This window comes from Emys orbicularis, chromosome 7, assembly GCF_028017835.1.
Source record: "Emys orbicularis isolate rEmyOrb1 chromosome 7, rEmyOrb1.hap1, whole genome shotgun sequence".
Taxonomy (NCBI): Eukaryota; Metazoa; Chordata; order Testudines; family Emydidae; genus Emys; species Emys orbicularis.
The window spans coordinates 11,392,169-11,409,122 of record NC_088689.1 but is presented as its reverse complement, the minus strand read 5'-3'; the positions used below and the strand labels follow the sequence as shown (position 1 = coordinate 11,409,122).

General features: G+C 41.2%; 1 protein-coding gene across 17 annotated transcripts in view; it reads right to left on the bottom strand.

Annotated features, from left to right (window-relative positions):
- Positions 1-9,670: 9,670 nt before the first annotated feature.
- TCF7L2 (transcription factor 7 like 2) overlaps positions 9,671-16,954 on the bottom strand; it is a 202,342-nt gene continuing 195,058 nt past the window's right edge. For 9 of the 17 annotated variants that reach the window (XM_065407909.1, XM_065407910.1, XM_065407915.1 and 6 more), the window contains one exon: positions 9,671-11,854. In XM_065407909.1, the coding sequence (XP_065263981.1) occupies positions 11,419-11,854 (436 nt within the window). In that variant the 3' untranslated portion in view covers positions 9,671-11,418. The remainder of the gene's footprint in view (positions 11,855-16,954) is intronic. The other 8 variants (XM_065407919.1, XM_065407922.1, XM_065407923.1 and 5 more) reach the window with 1 other exon arrangement.

The following is a 16,954-nucleotide window of genomic DNA, read 5'->3' as shown; positions in this document are numbered from 1 at the left end:
AGAGCCCCCCCAGACTGGTGGCCAGGACCCGGGCAGTGTGAGTGCCACTGAAAATCAGCTCGCGTGCCGCCTTTGGCACGCATGCCATAGGTTGCCTACCCCTGGTCTATTAGCTTCACCGCACCATGTTGTTTTGTCAGACCCCATGTTGGAAAGGAGGAGCTGTTTACAAGAGCGAGCTTTTCGGTTGCAGTGCTAAAAACTGATACAACAGTAGCACAAGTGAAATAAAGTGAAGGGCTGGTTCAAAAAGAAGTGGCCTGGGAAATGCAATTGAAAATCAGTACATGCATATGAGTCATAAGAAAACCATACCCATTCGGCCGTTACTCTTGTAATCCTGGATTTGGTATATAGCATATGGATTTTTTTTTATTATTCCCCATTATATATTGGTTTAGAAACCAATATAGTGAAACTGACACAATCCCCATCACCCGCTTTAACCATCACAAAACATTTTCCTCTACACCAGAACATACATGATACAGCTAATACACAAATGTTGATCCTGACCCTATATCCAGCCCAGTCAAGCCAATGGGCACTTTGGATGCACAAGGAATGCAAGCGCAGGACCAAACCCAGAACTGGGGAGCTGCATTCATTTCCTCAACAGCCTTTGTGCCAGAGGCGTCTCAGAATAATCTCCACAAAATTAAAGCAAGCAGATTCCACATTAAAAAAATAGAGAGAGAGAGGTGTCAGATTAAAAAAGCAACAGCCTGCTTTAAAAGGATGAGTTAAAATACAAATGGGAGCCATTGTGGTTCAGTAGCTGGCATCTAGCAGCCGGGGTACATGACCAAGTACTACCTGTGCAGAGGAAGAGATGACGCGTGAAATTCCTGTTTGAAACAATTAGTTACTTAACCTTAAAATGGGAGTTGTTGCTTTTCTTTGTTTAGGAGCGGGATAAAAGGGCTGCAGGCTCTTTGAAGGCCCTGTTTGTGCTGAATTGGTAACTGGTCTCTTTTAGAGCCCAGAGCAAGGAGGGCTAAGGTAACTTTAAGCCACCTTTGCACCATTCTGAGCCCTGGCTGCTCTGCAGCCACTGGCATAAATTTAGACAGCCCTGAGGGGCCTGCTTAAGATACAGCAGCCTCCCCCCCGTGCTTGCAATCTAAGAACATAAGAAAGGCCATACTGGATCACACCAAAAGTCCATCCAGCCCAGTATCCTGTCTACCGACAGTGGCCAATGCCAGGTGCCCCAGAGGGAGTGACCCTAACAGGTAATGATCAAGTGATCTCTCTCCTGCCATCCATCTCCACCCTCTGACAAACAGAGTGAGGTGCTGCAGCCTGATCCCACACTGGGACACCCTCTATGCCAGGGCTTGTGAGGGAGATCTCTGAAAGCAACCGTATAGGTGCCCTCCCCAGTGCCTGTGCTGGGGAAATCCTTTCTGGGCCAGATACGTGGGATTTTAGGGTCCCTTTCTGACCCACTCCAGTCCTTTTACATTGCAAAGGGCCCAGAATTGGGGCCAAAGATCTTTCCCTTTTAACTCTTCTCCCGTTTCAGGTCATATAAAGATTTTGCCCTGGGTAATCTATTTTGAGTGCAAGGTGCTGAGCTACTCCAGTGATGGGTGACGGGACTCCACCCCTAGGACAGATAGAGAATATGGTGCTGGTTCTGGGAGCAGCGGGTGCTGGGAACAAGGTCAGCTTCTTTCAACCAGTGGCCCAAGAAACACCAGTCAGAGAATGGAACACTAGAGGATCAGGGAGCACCAGAGCACAACCCAGGAAGGATGAGTGAAGATTTTGGAAATTCATTTCTCCGCAGAATGCACCCACAGCCTGGTTTGTAGGGGCGATCAGCACAGCTTCCAGGGAGTTCCAACTTTTGCTGGAGTTGTGCATGTCACCTTTAACATTCAGGAGGCATGTGCCTAAAAAGGCAGGGCCTACTGCTTGGAGCTGGTGAAAGGAGGCGCTGGAGTTCTGAGCGGAAGGACACTGAAAGCAAGTGGCTCAGATATTCTGTAATGGTTCTTAGACCTGGTTGACACCAGCGGTGTTTATACTGCTAGAAACTACATTGGTTTAGAAGAAACTGATAGTGTTCAAGTGGTACAACCTCTCGTATGGACATAGTTATTCCTATATAAGCACCTTTATACCAGTATAACAGCGTTCACACTAGGGGAAATCTGATTTAACCGTCTCTGTATAAAATCACAACTCCTAAATCGACACAGCGAAAATCGGTTCAAAAATTGTGCATAGATAGGGCTTTATCCTGCCCTCCTCCGTGGTCAGATGCTGGCTACGAGTGTGTTCATTCAGCGTGCTGTCCCAGCTCTGCGCAGATAGCGGAGATAGCAGACCTCAATTAAACTGGCCAAGAAATCCATAGACTCAGTTTTGAGCGAAGGCACCCGGCCAGGTTTATTGTCAATGAGGCACGGCCCTAGTATCCCGCAGACTCTATAGGACCACTAACACTTGTATGCCTGTTACAATGGACCAGCTCAGTGAATGGCGGGACTTTCCGTTCCCCCCCAAGGCCAGACAAAGACACTCCCTCTGAGATACATCTTTATACACCAATACAGACAAGTCATGTACTGCCCCTCTGATGTATTTGGGTGCCACCCATTACCTTGTACATGTTGGTTCGATCAAAACATCTCTATCCATCATGCTGTCATCCTGGCATCCATTCAGGCCCTCTTCCTACTACACCCGCCACCTTCTTCCCACATACTCCAGACTGATTAGCAACAAACAAAAACCTCTTCAGCAACCATATCTGCACTACACAAGCTGCCTAGCGAACCAACCATGTTTTCCTGTTTTAATGGGACAGTTAGAAACTGCCTGATTCCTCCAGTCGCCCTGCCCCCACGGTCCCCCTCAGGAATGGAAAAGCTCTTTGTGAGCCTGAAAGTTGTATGCAGTATTGTGATCTAATTGGCTCCTGCTCTAGGTTCCCCTTGGGGACCATGAAAGAAGTCAATTGCATAACACTAATGTGTATACATATGAATCTTTCAAAAGCAGAGTGGCCCATGTCAAGGGAACAAGGAAGTTCAACCCTGTTGTTTCAGAGGAATTCAAACCATTAAAAAAAAAAAAAAAAACCCAGAGCACCGATGTCTGTGCTTTAAAACCAAAACAACTAAAAGACCAGTCAGTTAATTACACTCAAGCAGAGAGAAATCTCTAAGAAGATGTAAATATATTTTCTTGAACATTATAAGCAAACTCCTTTCTAAAGTGTTTTTCTTGCGCATGCAAGCAAGAAAATGCACTGGATAAAACAAACTTAGCTTATTTGAGTTTCTACTCAATTACCTGTTAATGGAAAAAATCTGGCACCACTAATAATGAGGCAGGAATGAGATCACTGTTCTTGAGGCCTGGCTTGTCAGGGAAGCTTGCAACAAGAAGTGCATTTATCTGCCTTTCTATAACCCTTTTCAAGCACTCTGTCAGGGAGCCCAAACTGAACAGCCAGTTTAGAAGGAACTTGGAACCTGCTCCAGGCCTCCTAGGCCCTCTGGGAAAAGGAAAATTATTGTTGGCAAGTCTGCCTGGCTCCAGAAGTTGATCCAGTGCGCCCCCCCGCCCCTCCTTGCCCATGCAGCAGCAGACAGAGCTAAGAATTTTGTTATAATTAAATAACAGAGTGCTGATTGGTTGCTGGAGGTGGTCTTGAAACTGGTGTTTAAGGCAGAGGAGAACAACGGTTACTATTCATAGGAAAACATGGAGTCTTAAATCCATCTGCTTCATTCCAAATTTAGGCCAAAAAAATGCTCACTCATGGTCTTTAAAAATACCACCTGCTTCGCTATTTTGTATAATGTGCCATTATATAAGTTTGACGGAGAGGATGAAAAAAGAAAGAAAAGTGAACCAGATTAAAAAGGTATAGCTGGAGCCAAATAAAAAGCAGCCGCCTATTCAAAAGGGAAGGTAAAAGAAGATAGAAATTGAGATGTTTTCTTAGGAGGATAAAACAGGGTGCTTGCCAAAAATCCAAGCACCAGCAGCTACAAATGAGCTTGTTGCAAATAAGATTGCCATAATTTTTTTAAAGCCTTTCTGCCATGCACATGCCTACCAGATAAATATATAGAACAGGGGTGCTCAAAGAGCAGCCAAGCGAGACATAACACACACAGCCATGTGTTGTAAAAGGCCACCGAGATGAATGGCCCTTGTATGCTACACAGAGGATCATGTGTATAACCCAGTTTGCTCTTGCTTCCCTGGATGTCACCAAAATGTGTTATTAACCATGTTACAGAATTGTGCAACAGCCCTCAGTCTCTACTGCTGTAGCACAATTCCATGGGAGGGTTGGGTCTCCGCCAAAGGGGTAAGCCAAAGGGTATTGCAACACGCTACTTCAACACAAGTGAGGAGAAGGAGTTGGACAAGCAAGAGCCAAAGCTACTAGTCCTTGTGTTGTTTTCATTTCTGGTGAACTCATCCAACAAGAAACTTTTCTCTCTCAAGCAGGGAAGGCAGAAGCACATGAAAACATGGTGGATTCATGTGTTTTATTTTTCAGCTAAAAAAAAAAAAAATTAAATTAGATGCCAAACTCAGGCAAAGAGCAGATCTAGCCATGTGGGTGTTAATTAGTAATTAATGTTTGTGAGGTCGAGTCTTTGGGGTGAAATTGATCCCTGAGCTGAGGCCAGCATAAGGCCTACAAAACACTTACTCTTTCAGGGAATCTTTAAGTAGGAAGATAGTTAAAGCTGGACTAGTGACAGCTTCACCATTGAGTTGGTAAATCTGGTCTGTTTGCATGTGCATGTTCTAATGTATATAATCTACATTTAAATCTGTGCAAGAACATCTTAAAATAACAGCCAACTACCTATCTAGGTTTTTTATAATGTTGACCATCACTGTTGTATTTCACAATATGTCTACACTGAGATAAAAAACCCATGGCACTGAGTGGCAGAGACCACGTCAGCTGACTTGGGCTAATGGAGGTCAGGCTGCAGGGCTCAAAATAGCAGTGTAGATGTTCACGCCCAGGATCTGAAACTCTCCCTGTTGCAGGGTCTCAGAGCCCAGACTTCGGCCTGAGCTTACTGTCTACACTGCAATTTGATAGCCCTGCAGACCAACCTCTCAATCCCAAATAAGCTGGTTTAGGTCATGGCCTAGGTGGCTATGCTGCAGGTCTTTTATTGCAATTCAGACATACTCTAAAATTGTTTCCCTATTCATAGATTTTAAGACCAGAAGGAACTAAGCATCTGAACGACCTCCTGCATAACATCTAGTTACTCCTGTATTGAGCCCAATAACTTGTGTTTTACTAAAGCACACCTTCAAGAAAGGCATCCAGTCTTGACTAGTCTCAAAGAGATAAAGAATTCACAGCTATATGCAAACTATAGCTATGTTGCATCTTAGCTGCAAACTGTTCTGTCACACACATGCACCAGATTTTTGTTTATTACTGTTTGTTTTCATGATAGTACAAATGGCCCATGCTGTTATTTTCACTGTGAATCCCCCTTACATCTTTTTATGGTCTAATAAAACTAGTAGACCTCTAAAGAGTCTTTCTTTCGTTCTCTTTCTTTCAATAAAGCTTAGAGCCATGTGGCACTGGTTTACTGAGTCAGCAACTGCTTCAGCTTTAACTTCTTAAAATTCCATCCACTAAGTAAAAAATGAGCTTTACAAAGCTCATGGAAAATAAATGTCTCCTGACTGTGAGAAATATTGACTAGCTTCTTTGCCTTACCCTATAAAAACAGATGGAAGGAATAGCTATGGTGAATTGCTAGCTGTATGTAGGACTCCATGCTGTCACGTGGAAGCCCCCCACACTATTAACTTCCCTGGCCGTATAAGGCCCCTTAATCAGACCATCCCTTTGGTAAAGTCTTTGGTGTAACATACGTTTGAAATTCACCCCTGTGCAGAGGGCGTGCAGTGATCAGTAGCTCAGTCCCCAGATCAGTCATGTTCTCAGATCCATCTTGGTTTATAATTAGATTGGAAGCTCTTTGGGGCAGGGACTTTTTGTGCTGGGTTCGTACAGCACTTAGTACAATGGGGCCCTGCTCCATGACTGTGGCTCCTGGATGCTGCGATTATACAAATCGTCATCATCAAGCCCTTGAGCAGGCTTTCATCATAGAGGTGAATTTTACCCAGACGGCATATGAAGCCAACTCTATGGCCTGGTCTACACTGGAGGGGGAGGGGGGATTGATCTAAGTTACGCAACTTCAGCTACGTGAATAACGTAGCTGAAGTCGACGTACTTAGAGCTACTCACCGCGGTGTCTTCACTGAGGTAGGTCGACCGCTGATGCTCCCCCATCGACTCTGCCTACGCTTCTCGCTCTGGTGGAGTACTGGAGTCGATGGGAGAGCACTTGGCGGTCGATTTATCGCATCTTCACTAGATGCGATAAATCGACCCCCGCTGGATCGATCATGCCCTTAGATGTAAAACGACCGAGAGAAATATCAACAGTGTCTGCCTGAATTGTTTGAAGAGCTCTCTCTCAGGGTCTGGAGGATGATACTCAATTATGACCTATGTTATTTGTTTCCAAAATCTATATGATAGTTTCCCTCAACATGTCAGAAATATACCTCAACACCAGTTAGCCCACCACACACAAGACCTCTGCAACACTGTTGTGCATGGTGCCTCTCTCATAGTGTGCACGTGAGGAAAACCATTGTGTCCAGAATCAGATTCTGGGCTTAGCTTTTCAAAATTTGCTAATAAAACAGCAAGCAAAAAACCCCCATTTTGCTGAATACATGAATCATACCTTGATGGCGTCTCCTTTGAACCATGGTTCTCAAAGACCTCCCTAGAGTGCCGTATTTCATACTGGAAGAGAGCAGCCATCCTCAGCACTGATACAGCACATGTGTTTGGCTGATGGATGGTTGTGTTCCAGGAAGAGTTTGAAACATAAAAAACCTCCCCAAAACCCTTGTGTAGCTGGACAGTAATTCCAGCATCATGTTCAATTTCCTGGCTACCAACTGTAGTGAGGTTTGGCATTTTATGTGTTTCAGATGCATCAGATTCTTGCAGTCATGGGTGGTGACGTCTCTTTCACAAACATGGAAATAAATATGGTTTCACCAACACTGGAATGCAGCCTCAACGACTGAACCAGGCCGGAGGCAGATTGCACAGGAGAAAACACCTTCAGCTTTATATACAAGTCTGGGAGGGGAAGGAAGGGAAAGAGTAGAGTCTGATCCTGCTCCCAGGAAGTCAATGGGAGTTTTTCTATGGACCTCAGTGGGAGCAGGATCAGGCCCTGGACCTACAGGAAAAAGGGAACTCATTAAATGTACATAACTACCAAAGGGGGTTTGCTGGTTTGCTGCTTTGCATTAATCCCTTTAGAAGGAAACATGCCAAAATTCAACACACACTTTTTATGATCTATTATTAGCAACGTCAGCTTCAGAAACAATGCTGGCTGCTGCACGGCTTTATGGGATTAACCCCTTTTCCAACAGCGACAACAAAAGGAATTAGAAGCTCTAAATACTCAGTTTAAATCTCTGGAGAGACTCGTACCAGCACCGCCCTGTTCAAGCAGGGCAACCTCATTCTCTAGCCAGCAGATCGAGTTTGTCTCCAATTTAGGCTTTACTGGGGGTGTGGGTCAGCATTCTTCAGAAAAGTCGCTCTTCCTTTCTTTTGAAGAGGGCACAGATATTTTCCTTAGCGAACAAGTATCATAGAAAGCAATTAGGCAATCAGAGACAGATTAAACTGTTGCCTTAATGGATTTTGGTTTTGCTCTTGATAACACCCCAACACACTTCAGGCTGGGTCACACAGGGTCAGCAGATAAATTACCCGCAAATGGATGCAGCATGGTCTAGTAGGTCTAGGGCAGGGGTCAGCACACTAAGTTCTAGTCCTGGCTCTGTGGGTGACCTTGGACAGGCTACTTCACCGCTGTGCACCTCAGTTTCCCCCACCTATAAAAGAATACTTCCCCTTCCTTTGTACAGTGCCTGGAGGTCAATGGAGGAAAAGCACTGTAGAAGAGCTAAGTAATATGCAATTGCACTGAATGGTATGTTATAAGAGTCTCACCTTCACAATTCTCTTCAGGATAATATTCTAGCCAGGATAATGGCGGCGATTTCAGATGAGTAGGGGATTTAGCCACACCGTTCTCACTGACATTTTAATGGGGAATATAATCCGCTGGTCGGCTTTGAAACCCTCAACAGCCATATTTAAATACACATTCAGCCACACACATGCATATACATTTATTCTCCTATCTACAGAACAGCTGAATGAGCAAGGGCAATATACTGCAAAGTCTTGCTTATATGGATAGCTGCATTGATAGCAGTGAGGGTGTACTTGTCTAAGAACTCCTTCTGGGAATAAAGGCTGGTAGAAATGGGCCCACGCTCTGTGCCTGAATTACTCAGCCCAACAAAGAAAGTTTAGAACCATTTCTCACAGGCCGCAATTCTCCCTTAGGCAGGGGGCCAGCAAAATGGCTATGTGACCATCTAAGTTCTACTTGAGCCCCATTTTGAGAGACTTAAGTGGTGCATTGGCAGTAATTTCACTCTGGATAAACTAATGGTGGTAAAAATGCCAGGATTCATAGCTCGTGCCAGTGCTGGCACTATCAGCAGTGGGAATATTTGGGGATCAAATTCTCACAAGAGACTCTAAAACAAGAGCACCAAAATTCCTCTCCTCCCTCTCCCCCCACCACCCAAAAAAATCTTGCTTTAGCACTGGACTATCATAGAAAATTGCCAGTGTTTAAGAATTAGGGGTGAGATTTTCAAAAGCACTCAGGACCCAGCTTTGCTATTCTCTGGGGGGTATTGAGCACTCTTGAAAATATTCTTTGGTCCTTTTTGGTTTTTGATTGACAGAAACGAATGCCGGGGCAAGCTGGAAACTACTTTTTTTTTTAAGCAACAGTAGAACCTGGGAGTTACTCCCTCCAAATTGCAGTAATCAGCCAAAGTGCTCAAAATGTCCATTGTAACCAAAACCTTTTTTCTTTCAAACACACATCACGTGTCAGTTCATGTCAGCATTGTGCAAAGGGGCAGAACATGGTCTTATGCATGTGTACCATGTCAGTCTCAATTAGGGGAATTTCATCCCCTAGGATGTGAAACTGACCTGATGAATCACTAGATTGCTGGGCTGAGCATATGGAGTTTGCTTTTAAAGTATAACCAATCAGACCTATCTTTCCCTTCAACTGTCAGAATCAAATGGGAGAATAACATTATTTTCAGTTCATGTTATTATTTATTCATTGTATAATGCCAGCAATGAGCTAATTGCTTAACATAAAAGTGATTTCACTGCTGTTTCACACAAACACACACCCCTCCACACACACCAGTTTGCTGAGCAAGGGAAAGGCTTTCTCCACTGAAATGAACAATTACAGGAACTCAGCTACAATGGCATTATACAAATCGAAAATATTTCCCATGAGTGGAGTAGGCCGAAAATCGGCAAAAAGTTCATGAACACCAGAATTTTTTTGTCGTTTATTTGTTGAAATTTTGAAATCATTTCATCCAGCTCTTCTTATCAGACGCATGCAAAGTGACTCCACATTTTAAACCTGCTTGACCACAATAAAATGCAATCAACACATAAATGAGTTGACAAGTCGTTCTGTGCACATACTAAGTTGCTTTTATTAATCCAGAACTGCATGCTACAGATACTGTACAGCATGAACATTTATTCATTACAAAAATGGCTTCCAAACCATTAAAAATGAAAATCGGAATAAGAGCATAAAACGGAACAGTAACATCACAACTGTTAGGAAACATTCAAAGTATTCACAAAAAATGTTATAGTTAGCATCTTAATAAACCAGAGAAAAATCTGAGACAGTTTTACAATCGCTTCATGTCAACTACAATGGCACTGAATGAACAGATGAACAATTTTTCAGCTTTATACAGCGTTTTTTTTTTTTTTTTTTTGCAACATCAACATGCCTAGGTTTTTTTTGTTTGTTTTAAGTTTGCTACCTACCTGTATGTAGTAAGTGTACATAAAAGTGGCAGTCTGATTTTCCTTTTATGAGTAATCTAATATACAGAATTTGGCCCTTAAGGGTTTATACCTCTTCGTTTTAAATGCTTTCCGGACAATCTGCTACCAAACACGTCTGTTATAGGTGACATTAAAACTACATACATATCTACCTATGTAACATCACAGCAAAACATGATGAACAAAAAAATTACAGCATTTAAAAAAAATAAAGTCGTTGGGAGAAAGTTAAGTCACTGAGAATTTTGGCACATAAAAATTTTGCACACGGTCTACAGTTCTAATGTCGCAGGGAATTCAATTGCAGTTCTGAATGAGAGACACTTGGACGTTGCTATTTTTCAAACAGCGTTGCTAAAAAGTCCCTTGCTAATTTTTCAAGTCTTTTTGTATGTGTAATGGCTTTTAAAGCAATTTTTGTTTTTCATTTATTTATTTTTACACTATTGATCCTTTAAAATGCATCTGCAAATGTCCATTTGGTGGCAACTGTGTGTCATACAGGAAAAAAAATCAAAACAAAACCCCCCACCTCCGAAAAAATATATATATACACATTTATATATAAACTTAAAAACCTTGTACAAATGAGTTGTTATATATAAGATGCTTACACTAAGGAAAAAAACTTTATACAATGTTTCAAAAAAAAAAAAAAGGGAAAAAACATATTTAAAAATGGACAACATACAGATACAACAAGCAATCTCTAAAGCAATAAATACTACTGGTCCAATAGCGTTGTGATACTTTTAATTGTTGAGTAGCATTCCCTCCCCCAAAAAGAACAACACCATGGAACAAGGTTTTTTAACACATTTTAACCCTTTTGTTTCTGTACATTTAAACAATAACAAGTAACATCACAATAAAAGTTGTTTCACACGAGGAAGAAAAAAAAAAAAGTAGCGGCACTGCATTCGTTGTGCCCTTAAAGGTTTAAAAACCAGATGTAAAATGATTGGTTCGCAAGCTCGTATTTAATACAAATAATAAAGAACCAACACCTTCTGCAAGGGCTGTTTCAAAATTGCTTCTTTTTTTCTTTTTTTAATTTTTAAAATCAGTCTTTAAAACTAAGCTATCGGAACTACATAACAGTTATGTATATATATATATTTTTTTAAACGCTACAAAGACTTTAAACAGCTGTTGATAAAAATTTTGGCAGAATCATGAGGCTTTTTCTCATCTACATATTTAAAAGGAGAAATTGAAATAACGATGGGTCAAATATTGACCAATGAACTCGATAAACATCAACTAATGTAGCCATATGGCACAAATTAAAAAATAAAAAACAAAACAAAAACAAAAAAAACCCAACACAATTTTTAAAAAAGCAAGGGCTAAAGAGGCTAAAGCTATTCTAAAGACTTGGTTACAAGTGACAGCGGCTGGGGCTGCGTCCCAGCCAAAGAATTACGGGAATGCAAGGAGGATGTCGAAGGTTGTGCTAACGATGAGGATGGTGCTGCTGACGGCTGTAAAGTGGCAGGCGGATGATCCAATGGCCCATTCTGACCATTAGTAGCAGACAGGGCGCTGGGCTTGCTAGCAGAGCTTTCGGTCAGGACTAAGGAGGACGGTGGCGGCATCCTGGAGAGGTGTGCCAGCGGGTCGGGTTTCAATGTGAGCGAGAGAGGTTGTGTTTGTTCAGTCTGTGGTTTGGAGTCTCTTGTGGGGGAGGCGAGCATGTTGGGAGAAGAAGGAGGAGAGTCTAGTAAGCTTCCATCTGAAGAGGGTGGGCTGATGCAGCTGCCTTCACCTTGTATGTAGCGAACGCACTTTTTTTTTCTCCTAGAAACAGGGAGAGAGTTATCTGTGAATAAAGGGCAAAGACGCTAATGGAGAAAGGTATCTAAAGCAATGAGCCATCAATAAACTACCCTGAGCTCTGAACAGGTTTCACCCAGAGCCTGCACGATGCTTAAAGTGTTGCTGGGTGTGTATAAGCCACGATATCCTCTAAGGAATTGGACTTCCTGCTACCAGACTTGGAGACGATACAGATTCTCTCTCTATTCTCCTGTTCAGGCTATTTATTAACAAGGTTCAGATTCAAGTTCTTCTAGCCCAATATACTACTCTATAAACTTGTTTTCCTAAAAAGGTCAATTCTCCCTACAAAAATTTAATCCTGATCAACTAAAAACTTTAGAGAGCTAATAATTTATCCACGTTGGCCTGTATCAAATTTTTAAAAACTGACTGTATGTAGCGCCATGCACCCGAAGGCTGCTTTTAAGTGACTGATTTAAAGGCTTTGAGATACACCACCTTTCCGAGGCAGCAGTAGCTGCGGACTACCGCTCATGCGTTTGTTTCTGTTAAAAACCACACCAAATCCAGAGTCAGACAGAAAGGAAATGTAATAGGAAGAACAAAAGGAAGGGAAATAAAAACAAAACAATAAAAAAAAAAAACAACAGAAGAAGAACAAGATAAACAGAAAATGATTCAAAATAACAAGAATAACTGGTTGTATGGCCTGCAGGTTGTGGCTTAAAATTATTTTTTTGTTTTGTTTGTTTTGCCGGGAAGGAGTAGGTATTTTGGGTTGTTTTTATGTATTTTGGGGAATATTCCTTTGAGAGGCCATTCATGTAAATTCAAAGCAGGATTCAATCTCAGTAAGTGAACAGCACAACAACAGGTAAAAAGATGAGGAGCAACATAGAACTCAGTTCACACCAGGAATTATGGGAGTCTCACAAGAAATGCTGACCGAAAAAAACCACCAAGCCAACAAAAATAATTTCTCCTTTTCTCTCCCCCACTCCCCTCACCACCCACCACCCATTTTGGAGCCACAAACAAAAGAGAACAGTTTCAGAATGCTTCTCTTGCCAGATATACGCAGGACAAAAAAGAATTAGGCACACCACTAAAGCATCTCACAGACTGAAATTTAGTGGCCAAAGTGACTCTGAAAGTCAAGCCACACAAACAGAGTTTTTCCACGGAAAGTGTTAAAACCGGTATCACACCATGTGATTCATTTGACAAAGTTCATCAAACTCTCAGATAAAGTCAGCTGAGCTTTACAAAAAAGAAAAGAAATGAAAGAATGCATTTCAAACTAATTCCACTGGATACGCCAGAACAGTTAAGCGACTCGGCAATGAATGACAAAAGGAGGTGAACAGAACTAAGGGTTTGTTTCCCAACTTATCATGCATGGAATCTCAATGTCAGTGGGTGAATTCTCCCCCAGATCTAAGCAAGTCCATTCAAGTAAATGGATTTGCGCTCTCTTGTATCAACAGTGGATCTGGCCCAATGGGTATTTTGTTGTGTCAATCCAGGTGGGAAAAATAAGCTCTCCCCCCTGATTTCTCTTTGGTGCTAATCTTTTTTTTTTTTTTTACTAAGAGCTGGATCTGATCTTCTGGGTCATGGAAAAAGATAGTGTCTGGTACTGTACCCCACCTCACATCTGCTTCAAAGAGGGGATTGGCAGATTTCTATGTCATAACACTCCCTTCCCAGAGTCAGACAGACAACAAACTGAGGTTCTGCTCAAAGTTCCACACAGAAAGGTAAATGGTTAGGGCTATGAGAGTTTTAACCACGTTAGCCTGCAGATCAATACATGCTAAAAAAGACATTCATGCACTTAAAAATGTAAAAGAAAGACACACACCCACATACATAAAAAGGGGGGGGGGAGAGGCGGGAAGAGAGAGAGAAAAAGAACAAGAGAAGAAAGAAAAAGTGAAGATGTCAGGCAGCAAACCATGCTTTATTAGGGCAAAGTTAAAAGATGGAAAAAGCAATTTGGTGGGCTCAAAACAGAACCATGCTAAATTCCTCTATCAAATAACATTGGAAACCTGTGGTGTTAAGAGTAACTGCATTAACTGGTATGGATTAGTTCTGACATTTCCCTCTCCCCTCCCCCCCCGCAAAATACCCCACCTAGTTCCACATTACTCGGTTTCTAAATTGAAATTGTACAATGCTATCGTATCCACAATTCAAACCCAGGCTTTTTTGTACCGCAGCTGGACATTGGGCATGATGCCACATTTTGGAGGATTCAAATTCTGCTCGCCTTACGCATATCAGCTCTTATGAGGTGCTGGCATTGCTTATTATCAAACCATTGCTGACTTGGGTTCAATACTCTCATATTCTGTCTGATCAACTCTGGGCTTTTTTTTAATACTAGCTTGACTTTTTGGCCTATGGTTGAGAGTAAGAGCCAGGGCATCTCATGGCAAAGCAGAATGTGGTCAGGGCACCACAGATGTGAACAGATGTGAAAGGTCTTCTTGGCTTAGATGTTAATACCCTTTCTAAAGTCAAATTCTGCCCCAGAATAATTAAACCAAATGCCTTTCATTTTCATTATTTTAAGCATTATGTTTCTCCCTACTTCTATTAAATGTTCGATTCTTACTATTAAAATGAAAGCTGCTAGTCTACAAACCCATTTACAAAACTCTTCCTGTTTAAAGGGAGACCTTGCTCTAACGTCAGCTTCCCCTGGTATATGATGTGTGGCTTCAATTAGTTTTTCCATGTTGAACTGGCTCTTTGGGCCACAACCTTGTATTTTTTGTGTATATTTGTGCAGCACATAACACCCAATAACTAATTACAAACAAAAGATAAAAGTGCCAAATTCACCACAGGTGTAAATGGGCACAACTTTACTCAAGGGAGTAATTGTGGCTTGAGGGAAAGAACACGGAGCTTGGTCTTGAGTTCTAATCCCTTCTCTGATGCAAACTCGTGGTGTTTCCTTTGTTTCCCTGTCTATAAATTGGGGATAATACCACTATTTACCATCTCACGAGTATATTGTGAGGAATAGAGTACATGCAATGTTTTGAAAATGTTAAGAGCTATATAAATATTGTTATTGGGAGTCAACATAGCATGCTCTTTTATACCTGAAGTGAAATTGGCCCTAAAACAGCATCTTGAAAACTAATAACATTGCTGTTACCAGAAATGAAAGGATGGATTGCCATGGATAATGACAAGGGTTTGCTGGGTTCCACCTAATATGACTAAAGATATCTCAGTTTCTGCCCCATTATCAAACTGCATATCTTATAGCCTCTCGCTCAAAGATCCACTACAGAAAACTAACACTCTATAAACAAGAAGCTACAATGGTTAGCACCAGAACAAGAAATGCAGTGACCTATATTCTGCCTAATGAGAAAATGCCACAATACATGCAAAATAAAAGAGAGTCAATAAACATAAAGCTATGAGCTATGTCATTAAAAGATGTTGTCCCAGTCAATGCTTATAATTAAAGGTTGACCTGCAGCAAATATTTTTGAATAAAACTGAAATAATCTAAGGCAAAAAACTAAGACAAGAAAGGGCTTATTTCTCATCATACACAACTAATGCACTGCCAAACTAACAATCCTATAGCTCAAATGAAAAGCCCCTTTAATGATAAAATGTAGCTTTAATAGTATGATGTTGACATAAGTGGACAGAGAATGATAAATGACACAAACATGATGTAGAGCTAGTTCTTATAATCACTCAGCATACAAAGTTTGACACATATCAAATACATTATCTATAGACTACATAAGTATCTATTGACACTGTATACTAAATTAATCACGGTATAAGTTTAATTAAACACATTATAAGTGTCTTTAGCTACATAAGATTCAAGTCTTCTACTTCTTCACAGTGTAAGTGGTTATCAAGTGCCTCTAGATTGGATTCCCTCCCCCTTTTTAAAGCATTTTAAATTGCTATTTTCAAAAGGTATTGAACGTATGTATTGACATTGACATTTAACATGATTGTCTTTGCACTTCACACACAACTCACAGTACTGAGCATGCTTCTAATGGAACTTATAATTCACCAAATGGGGAAGAATGTAATCTTTTAAAGACATTTTATGAGCCTTCGCTTAGCTTAATGGTTAGACACACAGTACATTGTCAATCCATGTTTGTGCTTGGCATCGAGGAAAACAAAAGGAGTGTGTGCATGCACATAATATATGAACATCTAGTCTATCTTCTAAATGAGATGAAGCACATGGCAAGGGCATGAATAAGCGGGAAAGGTGAGAGAGGTAGCACTACATACAGAGTGTGGGTTTTGGTTGAAATACCTACCATCATAATATTCCATATTCAAAGACTGCTTGTATCAGAACAAAGAAACAACAAATTTAACCAAATGCGGTCATTACGGAAAGGGAATGAGAAATAGAAGTAGTTGGTATCCCTCCACCAAGAAACAAGTACCTTCTGAGTTATCCATGGAACTACAGATTTGGTATAGCCCTGCAGTAGAACATGGACTGTCGAAATTTGGGTTGCTAGGTGCCTTTTACTTCCTGAAAACTGTCCTACCAAAGCTGCAATTAGTTTTCTCTAGAGCTCATGTGTTTACAGCTCACTTTGCTGGGTTACACTTTCAAGAATTTCAGGAAAATGGTGTTAGAAAATATAGCTATGTTACATAAATATTTTCAGGATCGATATATACATTTTTAAATTTTGCAACTAGGCTAACAGCAGGAGTACAATATAAGCTGTAAACACTGGCTTGTATTTATATATAATTGTGATGAAAACATCAGTGCTGCAGATCACAGAATCTTTTAACCCTTTGGAGACAGTGGACACACACACATACAAATGCAGTGTAAATGTCCACCTAAGCATTCATTTTGCTGACCGTCTGGACAGTGCCAGTTTTATGTACCTCAGGGTTTGCTTGTTCCCAGTTCTACCACCAGGGAAAGGTTATTGGTAAAGAAAGAGAAGAAATGGTATTAAATTAGCAAGAGAATTTAGCAATTAAATTTTGAGAATCAAAGATTATTAGCATTTGATGCTGTGGGAGAGAAAAGGTGGGAGGGGTGGGGAAAAAGGTTAAAAAAAATAAATCACACAA